Source organism: Barbatula barbatula (genome assembly GCF_947034865.1).
Source record: "Barbatula barbatula genome assembly, chromosome: 7".
NCBI classification, from domain to species: Eukaryota; Metazoa; Chordata; class Actinopteri; order Cypriniformes; family Nemacheilidae; genus Barbatula; species Barbatula barbatula.
In genome coordinates, this window is record NC_136770.1 from 18,837,736 (window position 1) to 18,855,070 (window position 17,335).

The 17,335-nt window shown below is 36.5% G+C and overlaps 2 protein-coding genes across 18 annotated transcripts in view; one reads left to right on the top strand and one right to left on the bottom strand.

Annotated features, from left to right (window-relative positions):
* Nucleotides 1-310: 310 nt before the first annotated feature.
* On the bottom strand, nt 311-2,850 carry LOC306896641 (homocysteine S-methyltransferase YbgG; the record flags this gene model as incomplete). 16 transcript variants are annotated; one of them, XM_079460803.1, is made up of 9 exons in its annotated part: nt 311-806; nt 909-982; nt 1,128-1,333; nt 1,455-1,616; nt 1,708-1,814; nt 1,953-2,125; nt 2,198-2,265; nt 2,335-2,436; nt 2,635-2,850. In XM_079460803.1, 8 exons carry the CDS (start codon nt 2,404-2,406, stop codon nt 745-747), a joined length of 924 nt encoding a protein of 307 aa, XP_079316929.1. In that variant the 3' UTR covers nt 311-744. The 16 variants fall into 16 exon arrangements, with proteins under 16 accessions (XP_079316929.1, XP_079316928.1, XP_079316930.1 ...); XM_079460804.1 differs by having other exon boundaries at nt 674-806; nt 2,527-2,676; XM_079460795.1 differs by having other exon boundaries at nt 678-806; nt 1,953-2,090; nt 2,635-2,693.
* The window catches only part of nme7 (NME/NM23 family member 7), a 28,614-nt gene continuing 13,934 nt past the window's right edge, over nt 2,656-17,335 (top strand). Inside the window, exons 1-7 of one of the 2 annotated variants that reach the window (XM_079460792.1) lie at nt 2,656-2,933; nt 6,742-6,843; nt 6,931-7,097; nt 8,302-8,412; nt 10,360-10,410; nt 10,708-10,915; nt 11,118-11,223. In XM_079460792.1, the coding sequence (XP_079316918.1) occupies nt 2,931-2,933; nt 6,742-6,843; nt 6,931-7,097; nt 8,302-8,412; nt 10,360-10,410; nt 10,708-10,915; nt 11,118-11,223 (748 nt within the window). In that variant the 5' untranslated portion in view covers nt 2,656-2,930. The remainder of the gene's footprint in view (nt 2,934-6,741; nt 6,844-6,930; nt 7,098-8,301; nt 8,413-10,359; nt 10,411-10,707; nt 10,916-11,117; nt 11,224-17,335) is intronic. The other variant, XM_079460791.1, reaches the window with a different exon arrangement.

Consider the following 17,335-nt stretch of genomic DNA (forward strand, 5'->3'; position numbering starts at 1 on the left):
CAGAAATCAGATTGAAAACGAACTAAAACCAGATATATCAACATATATGAAAGTGATTTATGCTCTCTGTTGGACATTTTATCGTTGTCTCTTGTACATAGTTCAGACCTAATTATTGTTTGCATCAACTCAAGTGTGATCTCTTTTCAGTGCTTTAGTTTCATTTGAAAAACCACTTGTCAAGCTAGAAGTGGTTTTGTGGATGTTTTTATAGATTTGTATGATTCCACCTACGGTATCAGTTCTGACGTGCAAACATATATGCTCACTATGATATCTATACTGTATTGACGAGAGTCAGGCAATCTTTGCTATGGCAGCACATTTCCTTTTAACGTACTTTAATCATTTTTCTGAATAAAACAAGAAAAATGTAGGCCTATTGTTTATAAAAGTAAAAAAAGCTTGAACAGAAAAGCAGTAAAACTGTTAGAATGATTATGTGTGTGAATCATAGATGTGTTCACTAGAACTATCCTACAGCAACTTCTTCTCTTTTACTATAGTGCAAAGGAACTTTTTGAAATATCCAGCTACAATGCTATCAAAACGATTCAGACTATTGGTGCTGTTAATCTAACATTTAGTTCAACTGATCTCAATAGATATTGTAGAATCCTGTCCATGCGATTATATAGAGGAGACATCATATTCACAAATATCATACTAATGTGACTGAAGTATGTTGGTATTATTTTAATAATAAATTATTTATACATCACTGCACTGTTTTAAAAATTAAAGTTACACATGTAGTTCTTTCTTTAGCTCCGTTATATCAGCAGGTCCGACACGGCAACAGCCACCTGTTGAGAAAAAAGTTACCACTTCAGTGAAACAATATAAGACTAAGGAACAATCATATGCCTTTAGAGTAAAGATTATTTAAAGTTTTTTTAATTACTTACCAATCCACATAGCACCTCTTTCCTTCCAGTCAATAGTTAATTTAGCAAATGATGTAATTTCTTTTGTTTTCCATCTGCAATTTACACAATATCCCAATGTTATTTTATTTAAAAAAAAAAGAAATTAAGCATCTCACACCTGTTGAATAAGATTTGACATTAGCTTTTCTATTAACGTAACTATTTGGTCTATCATCAATGTCAAGAGCCCTTAATTACCCTGTTTTGGTATCCCAGTCCTCTCCACTGTTGGGATAGACCACCCAGCTGAAATCTGCTTTTTTGTGTGACATGGCAGACTCTAGCAGAGGGGTCACCAGAGAAGGGGGGCAACAGTTAACCCCCACAGCGACTAGCTGTGAGGACTTACATGCCTCCTGAACTGCTTCCGAAAATGTTCTCCCACTTGAAATATGTTGGCTGTCCTGAAACAGATCCAAGCAGGTTAACTTAATCTAGCAGGATCTCCCAACTGTTGCAAATGTGTGTGTTTTAAATGCAATGGGTGCATGAGTACGCAGGTGTGTATCCATTGGTATCAGTCACCTTACAGGAAAAGGAAAGCAAGGCTTTAGTATCAGGAAATTCTTTGAGAACTTCAACTAATGCTTCTGCCTCTTTAAGACCTGGAATTGTCTCCATGGCAACGAGATCTACTCCAGCCTTTGCCAAACACTGGATCTGTGGACGATGCCAGTCTTTCAACTCCTAAGAGAAGAAAACAGGCTACTGAAATTTTAATGCAACGGCAGCCAGGGTGGATGGAGATCATGATTTTGCCCATAGTTTTGCCCTATACCTCCACTGTCATTCTCTCCTCATATGCTCCAGTGTACTCCGACCCATCGTGTAGGAACGCTCCATATGGACCCACTGAGCCAGCAACCAATGGTTTTCTTCTGTCTTCTAGGGGACATGTGCATTTGAGATAAATGTGTTTCATTTGGACTTTTTAATCTCACCTTAGCTCACATCTGTTTCGGACAACCATGCAAATAATGCTTTTTAAATTGCTTGAAAAACAGCTGTAGAAGTTAGACACACCTGATGACATGTCCTGAGACATGAAGTCCTCCACTGTCTCTTTGGCTAGTTGAACTCCTGACATCATCAGCTGCTGTGACTCCTCAAGTCCAAGACCAAGATGTTTGACAAATCCCTCAATGCTGGCCTGATATGTGGCTGTTGTTATGACATCAGAACCACTTTGGAGATATCTTTCAAAAGCACATAATTTAAAAGGGAAAATGAAATATGCTTTTTTTTTACCATTTCATGCATTGCATTACCTATAATGGACCTCCTTAATGGCTTTTGGGTTTGTATGCAGAAGTCTTGCACTCCACAGAGGATCTCCCTATAAGCCCAAACATGAGTGATACTATTTGTAGTAACTGAAACGAACAGTTTGTATTAAAGCAAGTACCTGTAATTGAAATCCATTAGCCTCAAGTTCTGTTGCTAGACCTCCGTCTAAAATTAGTGGTCTGCGATCCATTTTAAATGCGATTGACAACGGGCCAGACACCTTACAAGTACAAAATGAACTCGATTATAAAATACTGACAGAGGACTTAGTCCTAAATTCCTATAGGCTTGAAACATTTTAAGCTCATACTTTTCGAAAGATGTTACAGTTTAGCCAAGTGCTTTAATATTTCACTAAAAAGTTCAACAGAGCCTAAACTGAAACTACTAAGTGTCAAAATTCCAAACCATAACAAACCCGTGTGTTAGTTGGCGGTAAACGTCAGAAACGATTACTTCCGGGTTACGAGTGCAGCCGAATAGGCAACATATTGGCTTCGTAAACGTCTGTAAATTAATCTTAAAACAAATGCAATGGTAAATGTTGCAACACTGCATGCTATAGATACACGTTTACAGAAGATTGTTCATTTAAACGGCATCGGTTGTGCGGTGACTTGCCTGATGTTGCTATGGTGATGGGGCTTAACAGCGAAGCTAACGTTAAAGGAAGACAATCAACCGCCTGTTAAACGTGTCAACAAAAGGTGTAACATGGTACGTGGTAAATTATTATAATTTTCTATTAAAATTCAATGTTCTTGGTTGGAACTTTTATAAATTGTAAATATGTATTATTGTTGTTGTTACGCGGGAAATATATATATATATATATATATATATATATATGTTGTTTAAACACCACTGTATTAGTAACCTTAAACGATATGTTTGTGCTGCACGCATCAAAATATAAAATATCACTGTACGTTACTTTTAACTTACTGCTATTCTTGTCTTTTGAGAGATACGCGTGGAGTTGCATAGAAATGTTACAACGTGAATCTGAATCTATGGCTAAATAAATGACAAATAATTAATTGTTGCATTATTAATAAAAAAGTGGTGTGTGATGACGGTACTGGCACATTATATTTCGTAAATAAGTTTTGCATTTCTATTGTTTTTGGTCTGGTTTGTTTGACATCACGTGGCGCTGCGCAAACCGATTGGCGTATGACGTCAAACCATCGCGAGAGCGCAACGTCTGTTCGTTCTAAACGCTCTTATTTGATCTGCCACTAGATGTCAGGAGCTTCACATGTCAAAAACGTGTTCAAGCATTTAGAAAGCGTCCAAAGGGATAAACTCCGATTAAACGTTATGGATCTTTTTTTTCAGCGGAATATGGTCTGTTTTGCCGGTCTAGGTTTTCAGCTCCCTCTTTCATAGGTCATGTTCAATTGATTTGAATATCTGGTTAAATAAATTCAACCAAATTTCATTAAGTAAAATAACATGCTTTTTTAGTGTCATTTGCACTACAATCTAAATGTTGTTATTCTCTGGGTAATATAATGCGTTTGCCCGTCATCTTCTTGCTCTGTTGTGCTCCTACATTGTTTTATTTTCCAATTCACATTCTGTCTCCTTAAGTAGTGTACATCTATCCATCTCCACGCAGACAGCATGAAATGTTTGCAGTCATAGCATAGGGCAACAGCGGGTGTCTGGGAAAGTTTTAGCTTCCAAGAAGAGCTCTGAGAGGAAAGCCCTATTTTTTCAGAGGTGTTAGAGGTGGTAGATAAGCCCAGCTATTTTCCAGTTCGATCTGGCCGGGATCCTTAGCCTGAAAATTGTGATTTTGCTGTTCAGGAATGTTCATTTGAAGCCGCATGTTCCCTCAATGTAGAGAAACAGCCGAAGGTTTTCATTACAGAATTACAGTAACATTGGATGCACTTCATGGTTTGTTGATAGTACTAATATTAGCGTAACTAACATAATAGCTTTCTTCTCTCTGGCAAAATGTCCCAATTGATTTAACCAAAGAACCCTAAATCATGAACTAGTGTGTATATATATATAATATTTATGTAATTTTATTTCCTTCATTAGTTAGAAAAATGCACTTTAAATTGGAGAATGTTAAATGCTGAGAAATTTTACGAAAGCCAAAGCACATTCAATGCCTATATTAATAAATGTGTTTATTGACCCAGTGTAAAATAGAGTGGCATCCACAAATAGTAAGTATGCTTAAGTTACTACAGTATATAGAAGGAAAGGGTTTCTTAACCTGTGCCTCTGCTTACATGAACAAAGAAGGCTGTTCATTGTCAATACTATCTCTGTCACAGCTGACTGCGGTAAAAATAGCCTTTGCTTAGGAAAGGGGCCATGCTAAATTTAAGATAGACCACTCAGTTATGTTAAACAGATTCTCTTAGACCATAGAGTATGAAGACCTAAATTAGTTAGGGATGAATGTTGACGGGTTTCTTCTCTGAACATTGGAAAGCATCTCTCTAAATCAAAGTGTTTCTGTTGTGAGGTTATCATTTAAAGGTCCCGTGTGTAAAGGATCTATTGACAGAAATGCAATATTATATACATAACTATGTTGTCAGAGCATAATAAAGCGTTTTATTTTTATGACTTTATAATGAGCTTTTTCTTTCCTTACACCATGGGGTCCTTTTGCATAGAATTTGCCATGTTGTTTCTACAATAGTCATAAATGGACAAAAAAAGTAACAACATCGTAGTTCTATGTCAACCGCCGTAGTGCCTCGAAATGGACTGGTGGAGTGACCCATTGGTTGCAATTCGCAATCTCCAGCTAGATGCCGCTACATTTTATACAATGGACCTTTATGTATCTGAAAATGGTTTCTTTTTATTTGTGTCTATATATTGTGGATTTCTGAATATCATTAATAGATATCATGAGTTACTTTAACAGGATTCAATTTGCAGCATTCAGTTATCAGTATTCTGCCCATGCCCGACTCTGAAGCACTTCTCTCTTATATGCTAAATTTCACCCACAGGGTGGCGATCTCAAGGAAAAATGTATAGAATCTAAGAACTCTCCATGTTTGTGTTCAAGGGCACCTTTGAGATGGTGTCAAGGTGAAACCAAGTATTTGCTATGATACTTTTCATATGTATAAGACGTTTAGGATTATTTATATTAGTTTTCTATACTAGTTTTTCAAAATAAACAAAGAGATGCACACTGAAAAAAATAATTGTAGAATATACTTAATAAAATCCTCGTAACAAATTTTAAAAGTAATATTTGATGCTGTATTTCAAGCACAACTTGCAACTAACCAGAATAAAGTTAATTCTAAAGTTAACACATTTAGTTTATGTAAAAATAGCAAGTAAATGTTACTAAAAGGAAACAAAAAATAATAACACTGAACAAAAACATGTGTCCAACTCAAATTCACGGATTACTTACTTTCATATTGAAATATATCTTTCTACAACAGAGGTGGTCAAATTAGAAGAGACTGGTGGGTTCTGATCTGGCCATGTGCACAGTTACTGCTCAATAGCTCAATAAGTGAAATGACAAATTTCATACCATGCCTCCCTCAGCCTAGGCACAAGCAGCGCTCTTCTGAACAACAGTAACAGTTTAATGCTTAATAATACCAAAACTCTCCTAAAGCTAAAACATAAATCAACAAAAAACAACATCTCCACAAAGTCTTTCTTTTTACTGAAAAACACGTAAAATGACAGTTAATCTTGAAAATTAATCTCCAATTGCAGTCAGATACAAAGCATGCTGGGAACTACAGATCAACTGCCAAGGTAGATATATCTACAAAAATTATTTATGTAGTCTCAACACAAAATAAATAAGTACTACTTAATTTGACCAATTTAAAGGGGAATAACATAATAAAATTGAGTTGGATTTACTTGATAGTTTCAATCAAAACAAAAAATCTTTGTTGAAAACAGGAACATAATTAAGTATATTTTAATAATTTTTTTTATAAAATCTACTAAGGCACATAATCATTCTGTTCAGCGCACTAAAATGCTGTACAACCCAAAACTCACTGCGGATTAAACTCATCTAGGGTTTTTAATACACAGAGCAGGATTTTGGATCAATGAGATTTCACTACGGTTTGGGCTACTCAGCATGGCGTGACAGAAATGCAAATCAAGCAACTGACAGATTTTATGCGTGTTTCCTTGCGAACTACGGCTCTGTAGATTTGAAATATCAGCCAAAATATTGAATAGATCACAAATCTCTTAATCTGCCAGCGATTCTATATCCGAACATCTCTAATGTTTGCACATCTATACATTGCATTCATTTGGGAGCTGTAGTTCAAACAGCAGGATTTTGGTCCCCATCTGTGGCGAAGCTTCTCAGGGGATCAAAGGCTGACTTAAGGTCTGACTGAGCATGTTAACAGGCCCAGCTGCCTGTCTGTGTTGAGGGTCAGAAAGCAGCTCCCTGTCCAAGCAAGAGGGTCAGCTCGGTGACATTCCCCTGCCGGGCCTAGCTTCACTGTGTGTTTTGTTGTTTCTGTCGTGCTCCACACAGGAGGAACGCTTTGCCTTTCTGGCTGAGTGGTACGACCCCAGCGCTGCTCTCCTGCGACGATACCAGCTGCTCTACTACCCTAAAGATGGCTCAGTGGAGATGGTGCGTCGTGTTGCTCAGATTTCAGGCTTTGACATCCAGCCATGTTTGAGCTTTGTCCCCTCACAAGCATCTTTCTGTCATTTATAGTTTGATATGAAGAATCAGCGCACCTTTCTACGGCGGACTAAGTATGAGGACCTCCATCCAGAGGATCTGTTTGTTGGCAACAGAGTAAACGTCTTCTCTCGTCAGCTGAACCTCATTGGTTATGGGGACCAATACACAGCCAACAAAATGGGCAGTAAGAAGGAGAGGTACTTCCCCTAGACACACTACACAACTGTGTTCCCTATGTGCCATCTTTTTAAGGGCATCATTGTAGTAAAGAAATTGTTTACATGAACAGTGTATAATAATTTACCCACACTCTGTTGTTCTGAAGACCAAAGGTAGTTTTGGAGGAATGTCCTGGTTGCTCTTGGGGAGTGATGGACTGAGGTGTCCATAGTGACAAAAGCACCATTACTTCAATATTAGTAATGTGTCTCAAATGTGACATTTGATTTAGAAATGTAATTGTTATCATTTTCGTGAATAACAACTTTTCAGTCTAGGCACAGAGCTATTGAATTGATTCACATGCAAAACTTTTTGGAATTAGACCGTGGCGCTTCTCATTTCCTACATGCAAAGCATGCAAATCACCTCTTGTGTTTCACAAATGACATAAAAACATTAGGGTTTATAACAATATATGGCTTAGTAAAAAATGACAACATACCTTTTTTTAAAGCTGCTCCTATCTTTGTTTAAAACATAAAATTGCATGTTAGTTATCATATTTATCGTTACGTTTTACACCAAAAATGAAAGTTCTGTCATCATAAACTCACCCACAGGTTGTTCCAAACCTGTTTAAATTTCTTGTTCTGCTGAACACAACAGAAGATATTTGGAAGAATGTTAGTAACCAAACTGTTCTCATCCCCAATTTACTGCTTTACAGAACATGGATTATTGTTCTAATGAATCACACTGTACTATAACACATCTGCACTCATGAACATACATTTTGGAAAGGTTACTAGGGGACAGTTTAGACAGACTGTAGAGGTATATATTTCTCACAGCAATACACACTTCCTGCTTGAACTGACTACTCAACTGACTGCTGTTTAGTCAGACCAGGGTGGTCACTATACAATTCATTGGACTCCAACAGTAGGAAAACATTCCTGGTTGTCTATTATCTATTACTGTGATAGCAACTTTATCCAATGTTCTGGTTATAATTTCCACATTTTCTTTCTAAAGGGATCCTTTAGAATGAGTATCCAAATTTAACTGAACATAACAGTTAGATTGATTCCTTCCTTTAATAAATAAAAAAAAAATATATTTTAGGATGTTCCTGATTTTTTTTACATTATTTAAAAAAAGCAAGGGTGCAAATATTTTTAGCTAAACACTGTATGCTGTGTACACTGAGGTAGTATTTTTGTCTTATGTCTTTTTCAGGACATTGGCTATGATTAAGCCGGATGCAGTTACCAAAGTTGGCGACATAATTCAGATGATATATGATGCCAACCTTATTGTCACCAAAGTCAAAATGACCAAACTTACATGGTAAGCCAAAAACATAAATTTTATGTATTAATTGCGTTTAAAGTCTGAATGAGTCTTAACTACAGTATAGGTACAAAGGTGGGTAAAAAAGAATAAGAAAGACATGCTTTAATCAATTTGAGACTAATTATGCTAATGCACATTTTGAGATGTTAATAGGAATCCAAGTGTGAATTCTCAGAACTGGTAAAGGGTGGAGCTTTGACAGGTCACATGTTCAGGAAAAACGGTGACCTGCTTAAATTTTGGCTTGCTCTATAAGTTGGCACATAGATTGTCAGGTCTGAAAGAAGATATGTTGTATACTCTGTTTGTTGGTTCTGTGTTCTGGAACGCTTCATCTAGAAATGGATTATAATAACAGAATAATGTATAAATCATTAACTAAGGTGAGAGAGAAGAGCACATTAGACATTTTGCAGTATTGACAGATGCAGGCACATTCATAGTAAAGAAGAACCAGAAATGAGATGTCTTTAATCTTTTGGTTTAGTCTAGACAGCACTGAAATTAGATGGAAAGCAAATGAAGACTTCCCAAATCTCTTCTGAGAATTTACATTTGTTTACATAACATTTTACTTATGTTTCAGTAGTCTCAAACAAAGTCTGTGATGACATACAAAAGTCATATTCTCATCCAATTTTTAGGACCAGATTTCATGACCTATGCTCTTGATATTTTGTAGCTATTTTTATTCTTATGTCAACACTAGACTTATTTGATCATAAGTTAATTATGAAGCATAACTTCAAATATTGTTTTAACAATGAAAGAGCACAATCTGACGAGTACAATTTTCCTCTGTCTGATTATTTTAGCACATTTTTGGAAAGGCCAGGGAACTGGGTACAAATCTCGGCATATAACACGAAGGCTATACATTCACATGCAGAGGTGACCCATGAACCAGAGTTAGGCACTGCACATTGAGTCCGAAATTTCCGTCCAGAATTTCAGCACCTTAAAAAATAAATACAACATCACGTTGTGTCAATCACAATTACACACTGCCTCCGATATTTTCTTCCGTCATAAAAAAATCCAAACTTCGATTTGTTTGTGTGTTTCGCATCCGTCGCAAGCATTTTGACACTTCAGAGACACCGTACAAACGAGTGCCAAGTACAGAAAAAAACGCATACAGAAATTTCAGACTGTATGTGCAAAGACCTTTACAGAGTTTACAATTTTGCTCAATCAAAATTGTGTCCTTGTAATGAGCCAAAGCGACCTTGGCTTTTGTCTTCAAGTAAATTAAGTGGCATTTTCAGGGAATATTTAGAGCAAAATGGCTCTTCATATCATTGTGTCTCCATAACTACAAATGAAGGAGTCTGTCACAGTTGTGTGTGAATCAAAATATCTTATTAGTTCCATTAAATTTCATATTCAGTGTAATAACTGTATATAAAATTCTATTTTTAGGTCTTATGAATGTCCTAAATGTCAAGGCTAGATTTTTTCCTTGTATACTCTCAGACATCTCATTTATAATCAAAGATTTGACAGTGTTATACAAGTGGTTTAGTGCTTTACATTTTTTCAGGGAATAGAAAGCTGCTGATGGTTTATTTTTCCTTTTCCTCTTGAAAAAGGCTGACTCTGTGATTTTTGTCACTGGTCGTGTTGTTTTAGCCTGGTCAGGTTTTGCGGTATTTAACCTTTCCTCAAAGAACCAAACAGCTGATCATTGACAGAAGCAGACCTTGTCTGAGTATGAAGATGGGTGTGAAATGTTGAATTGGCATTTTTTGGAGTAAAAATTTCAGAAATGAGCATTACAAAGTATCATTTGTATAAACGAGTTTAAGATGAAATGCACTGTTTAAAACAAACTCAGTGTCAGAGATACAGTATGTGCAGATCTCAGTGTCACTGTAGAAGTTGAGAAGCTGAGAAATGAGTTCACTTATTAACCCTGTGTACTTTATGGCTTTTTTACAGGAGGCAGGCAGCAGACTTTTACACGGAACATCAGTCAAAGTCTTTTTTCAAGTGAGTCTCACCTAAATGAATGATTGACTGAACTTATACAGTATGCAAGGATTTTGAAGGAGACATTGAATCACATTGAGATTTCGTTGACATTCTCACAAACACTTCATAGGGACCTTGCATGTGTTTTTAACAGCAACTGCAATCACGAAAATCCCAGTTGTATACAGACATAGTGTATTAGTGACTTTGTAGTAAATGTGCACCAGTTTATTATATTAATTGAATGCAGTACATATTCTAACCTAACAAAACACAATAATAATAGTACATTATGTTTGTTTTGTACGATGGCAGTAATCTGGTCCAGTTTGTAAGCTCTGGTCCAGTAATCGCTATGGAGCTGATGGGAGATGAGGCCGTGTCGGTCTGGAGAAAGGTCCTTGGCCCGACTGATTCTGGTGTGGCTCGAAAAGATGCAGCTTACAGTCTCCGGGCCCAGTTTGGAACAGATGGCACAAACAATGCAGGACATGGGTCAGACTCATTGCCGTCTGCTGCACGGGTAAAAAAACGGCCCAGAAATGTTTGACTATCAGTGGTATTAAATCAAGCTGGTCGTAAATTATTTATTGTGTTCCAGTGACATGCCAATAAAAGCAAAAACCTGATTGGTAGAGTTTCTATTATATGTATTTATGATAAAGCTCAATCCTGGCTTTGTATGTATACGTAGTAATATAATACTGTTTATACTTTTCTGTTAGGAGCTAGAGTTTTTCTTTCCATCCAATGCTGGTCATGGCCCCTCCAACACAGCCAAGTATTCTGACTGCACATGCTGTATCATCAAACCTCATGCCATCTCAGAGGGTAAACCCACACATAAACATTGATGCAACCAATGATTTCAAATGAGATATAACGTAGTTAAATATTTGCTGTTTGTAATGTTTCGTATGTAGTGTATTATTAACCCATCCCTGTCTCTAAGCATTTCTGTTAGGGCACAGTATAACGAGAGAACCATGACATGGCTGATATTTCATACCCCATCACTCCTGTCCCAGTTACTCACTTACAGCTTTGTTCGCATTAAACCTCTGCCCACCCTGCATCCACTCATCTTGAATTCTGACCCAGTATATACTTAAGCAAAGTCTGCGTGTGTACCTCAGATTTATAATTTACCCTTTGGAATACAATCTGACCCCCTTTCTCACTCTCAAAGTACACATAATAAAAAATGGCCTTTGGGTAAGGCCTCATTTCAAACACATTAGCAACTTACTGGATTGCTATCCCAGAATCTCTGTGCTTCATGGTTGTCTTCTGTTTATATAACTGTCTTTAGAAATGCCTGACCTGCTGTTGTTTTGCTTGTTATTATACGTTGATGAGTGTAAAGGCACCCAAAGCCACAGCGTACTGCTAACCGAGCCTTCGCTCCAGATTTGTCCAAATCCATCTCCTAAACCCTTTTCATATAGAATGCCGCCAGGGTACTGACCTGTGAAATCTCAAATCCTCTCGATAGGACTGAGGTGGATATTTCACATAGTGGCCGTAGACTAAGCGGGCTGCTAGTTGATTTTGTACATTGCCGGAGGCTGATTAACATGAAGGGAATGTTACACATTCATGCACACACTCATACTGGAGCCCCTGAATGAATAGGTTGCCCAATCAGTCACAAACACAAAGAAAATGTGCTTCTAAACTTTGACCTACTGTTGAGATTTGGGTTGTTTTAGATTGATAATAAATTCATAAATTGTCACTTCACTGCCTTAAAGATAACTCAACACATGATCCTTTTAACTGCTAATTTTTTTAATCGTTCGATTTATTGGAATGAATTAGTCATTTTGAAGGTCAAGAGTATATCACATAAATGTAAAAAAAAATCCAGATATCTGATAAATCTAGTTTTGTCTAAAGGCAGTGACGTCTCCTGTTTCTGTATGTCATAGCTTTTATTGAATTTTAGTCTATATAAATATACAAACACTCATGCAACAGTGTCTGTGAGCAATGATTGAGAGAGGATTGCAGTCCTTGCTTATTTGTGATTAGGACCCCACCATGCTTGCAAAAGAAGTAAACAAATATAGGGAGTAATGAAAGTCTTTGCAGAGAGAGTGCAACTACATGGCTGTAATTAGACAGATTATGTGGCAATTGCTCTGTTTATTTGGAAACCGCTTTTAGATTATAAACTACAGAAGCATATTATTAAGTCACTTTAAACACTCTGTTAAGTGTTGTTACACTGATTTTTTCTCACAATTGTAATCTTACCCTTAGAAATGAGGGGGGACCCACAAGGTTCCATATTGGGCCCAGGCTTTGTCCAGTGCCCCATGTATTTTTGTGAGGACCAACCGTCAACCTACACTACTTTACAGTGAAATTGATTGCAAAATAAGTCCTGTGTAACCTTGAGAATAAGTACATCATGGAGTATGTAGCTCTAGGTAAGGTGTAAAGGTCATGATTCTGTGAATCACCTGTGCCTGACATATACTAGCAAACAGCATGCTATAATAAATGGGTAATAATTTACTCAAAGTGGGTTAGGGTCATATCGCAGAGTTTTAGTGCAGATTTACTTTCCCATTGTTTTGAATGTGTTTTTAATAGAATAGAATGATTAACCAGTACCTGGTATGTAGTGTGAAGTGAGAGTTGCTAGACGGTTAATGTTACTTTCAGTGCGGGGCATTGTTCATTAATAATTTTGAGATTCACGCCACATGGTCCACAGTCTACAGCAAGTCGGTTCCCAAATTGTAGTTGAGCCTATTGATATTGGAGCATTAAAGTAGTCTTCTGGTCAGTTGGTGGAAATGACATGCTTATATTAAAACCCATATACAATAGTGACCTTCACAATCTAATTTCTTCAACTGGTTTTGAACTGCTCAACCAATTAAAAAGCAGTTTGGTTTGTTGAGGGCTGGCTCATGAATGGAATAGACAATATTCTGGCAGCACTGATACCATTGCCTAGCAGGGCTGATTGTGTATTAAAGCTGCTGTCAGAACGGGAACTTTTAGGGTTAGGCTCGATTCACATTTCGCATCTAAAACCACGCCACATTCTCTCTTCAAATGAACCGTGATGCATGCGGCACTCCGGAAAGTTGAACTATTTACATCTCGATGCGGCGTAGACGCACCTAGAAAAATGTGCGCGTCACTATGGAAAGCCATCTGGGTCATATTTCGCCATCAACCAGATGCCTGGTGTTCAGAAGACGCCTGTTTTTTACGGCGTTTAAGCCATACAGATGCCACGAAGTACAGCGTTTTGTAGCCAATGTGTCGTAAATTATGGCGTTAATAACGGCGTTCTAAATGCAATGCGTTTTCTATAATATTAATATCAGCCTCGCCTTTTCTACACAGTCCGGCCCCTACAATTAACAGAAAAACCTGTGTAGTGGAATGTAAATAATCTAAATCTAATCTAAATAACGTTTTCTGTTTTTAACTTTATTGCGAAAAATGCTTAGACTTTCATTATGTGATATTTTTCCATTGGGCACGTTAAATGACAAGAAACGCTCATTAACAAGCCCACCGGTGTAAGACCTTAATGCATGTAACAGCTGCGGGCTGCTTACTGTACAGTGGCAGTTGTGAGTATGTTTTTATTGATTTAAAATGATTTCCCATATAAGAACGATATCCCATATATTTACATATAGACTGCACATACGCGCATTTGGTATAAAACACTATAAGCTTTCGACCAAATGATGGAGACTGTTCACATACAGAACATACATTTCCCTAAATTATCAAAGGATAGCCTATGCATAGACATCTCAAGCTAAATTGTCAAAGGAAAATAAATCCAATTGATTCGGCTGTTTAATCCACATTTACGGATTCTCAATTACAACAAAATTTTTAAAAAATCAGTGTTTATGCCAACTGAAGCTGGCATCAGATGCTCTCCAATATTAGCTACTTTTATCAACATTAGAACACAATTGTTTTGTCTTCTTTTCCCTTTAGTTTTATGATAATTATGCACATTTTATTTCCTATTTATTGTTATTTTCAATTATTAAGTATGTGTGATTTAAAATAATTTAATTTTTTTAAGATTTCTTATGCATAATGTATCCCTCTTTTTTGTCATTTCTATGTAAATCACCATAAAATGCGCTATATAAATAAACTTGCATTGCCTATATTTATTTAAATCATTAAATGGACGCCAACTGACAACAAATCTAACCCAATTAAAATGTTTCCATAATTTCGTAATTTTAGTGCAAAAGATGCCTTTGTTTGATGGGAAAAACTCATGTCTCTTGCGTGAAAAGCGCTCTTACGCGCCACGACACTAGAACCAATGCGCTAAATATGACGTTTTTCTACTCCAAACAGATGCTGGTGGGCGGAACGAACATCAACGACTTTAATACTCTGTTCATTTAACCCCTAACATTACCAGTTACGCAGCATTTATTTAAAACTTATTTCTTGTACAAAATAATTGTTAAGCAACTTAAAAGTATTTAGCATTAAAATGACTGAGCGCTGTTTGAATGTAACAATATTGTTGTTGATATTAGTACCCTTATCAGACAATTACAAGACAAGGAAGTTTAGCTTTATATACTGGATATAAGACTGGAGCTTGGAGGCATGAATCTATTATTAAACAAGTTTACTTTGTTCTTGGTATCGAAAGTTGAGTCCAATGGATTTGTCAATACACACAAACACACCTACATTAGAATCTAAGAGGTCCTCTCTTCAAAACATCTCATATCAACAGTTGAGCCTCAAAATGACTTTACAAGTCTTAACATCTTCACTGAAAATCTTATCTTGTATGAACCTGCGTATTGATAAAGAGTATTATTACAATTGAAACAGCTGTTATCTATGTAAAAAAGTGAAAAATGTTATCAGTATCAAAGCTGACTTTGTCAGCATCATTACTCCAGTCTTCAGTTTCACATGATCCTTCATACATCATTTTTATGATTTCATGCTCAGTTATTAATAATGGCTCATATTATACATGTTTTATATCGCACGTCTACATTTAAAATAACGAGTATGACGCGGAATGTGAATCGGGCCTTAGGGATGCATAAAGATGTAATTTCTGTGACAAAACTTATGGCCAGTTTATTGCTAATAAGGCATACATTCTCTATATCGGCCCCAACACTTACCCTCAGTTTCTTAAAGTATAACATTTTTAATATGGTTAAATGATTCTGTCTGTCATTGCTCTTTTCAGCTGTTTCACGTTTGATTAAGCGCTGTGTAGTATTTTCCTCAGACTTTGCCCTTTCTCCTGGTACTGGTGAAAGCCAGCTATTATGCCAGCTTTCCAGATTTGGGATTTACGTCGTTTGTATCAGCCAGTTTAATTGCTCTGTGTTAGATTCCGCAGTAACCCCTTCTTGCCCATAAAACATACAGAATGCACTGTAAAAGTATAATATTACCTTTGAGGCAGCTCAGTTAATTCAGGGAGATACAGGTCATACAAGCACAGATCCTATGTACTTAAATAGAGAATAAAGTAAATCTAAACAGGTAACCAATAACATATAACAGTGAAATCCTCTTGTCTATCATTGGTTGAAGAAACAAATAGTATCACTCTAACTTTCTGCCATTGGTTGAGCCACTGTTGTCATGTCGATGTTGCAATGTCAAGCTGAGCAATTTTTAACTGCGTCACAGTATCAGAATTGTATATTATTTTCAGATCAAAATTAAATACTTAAAATTAGCTGCATTTAAAGGCTTTTATATTCACACTGTGAAAACACAGAGAAACCTTTTATTTGGTACTTTGATACTGCTGATGGATACACTGTGTGCTTTTTATTAATATAATCTATCATCACTCGGTCCAAAGACTCACTCTTGTGTTATTGAGATCAAAGTCTCCCCTTTGAAGTCACACCTTCATGATCTTGTGAACTGTTTGTTGGCCTTTAACTCTGCAAGATCATGTTGGTTAAACAGAAGGTCAAAAGTCTTGCCACTTAGCAGATGCTTTTTATCCAGTGTAACTTAAAGTTCTTTAACTGGAGGGACAGTCAAGGGCACAAAGTCAATGTAGCAGAGTCACATGAGTTTCTATGTTACTGTTACTTGGTTATTGGACTTGAAACCTTTGCGTTAGCATCTCAACAACTTAATCATTAGACTTCCATTTAATGATTATTCTTCTAGAAGTGCAGGTTATGTTTTATGCGATGTTAAGCATGTGAATATGCCCTCAATACCTTGCTGTCCTTAAAGGTGTTACATAGCCAATGTCAATAATCTATGCATACCTAAGTCACTTGCACTATTTTAGTCTAAATTATTATCTGTTCATAGCCACCTGTACATTAATGTTCATAGTATATAGCCATCTGTATATATTGTTCGTAGTATATACCTACTGTCATATTTTCATAGAACATTCCTACTGCAAAATATTTTTATAGTCCATGTCCACTGTATTATATTCTCCCATATTGTATTCTGTATTTATTCTAACTGTATATCCTGCACTTCCTAACTGCACTTCTGGTTAGACCTAAACTACATTTCGTTACACTGTACTTGTATATGTGTAATGACAATAAAGTTGAATCTAATCTAATCTAATCTACATAATATTTAGAAGCATTAAATAAATCAGTTATAGATTATTTCCCCAGGGATACTTTAATATCACAAATTACTGTATCTTAAAGGGATAGTTCACTCAAATATGCTAGTTCTGTTTCTTATGAACACCGAGAAAGATATTTGGAAGAATTCTTGTAACCAAACAGTTTCTGGCAACTGATGACTACCATAGTGGGAGAATTGCTTTATACATTTCTTTGTTCTTCTGAAAACAAAAGAAGATATTTAGAAGAATGCAGGAAAGAAAAACGTTCTGGGGCACTTTTGACTATTGTAATTGTTCCTACCATGGTAGTCAGTGGTGGCCAAGAACGGT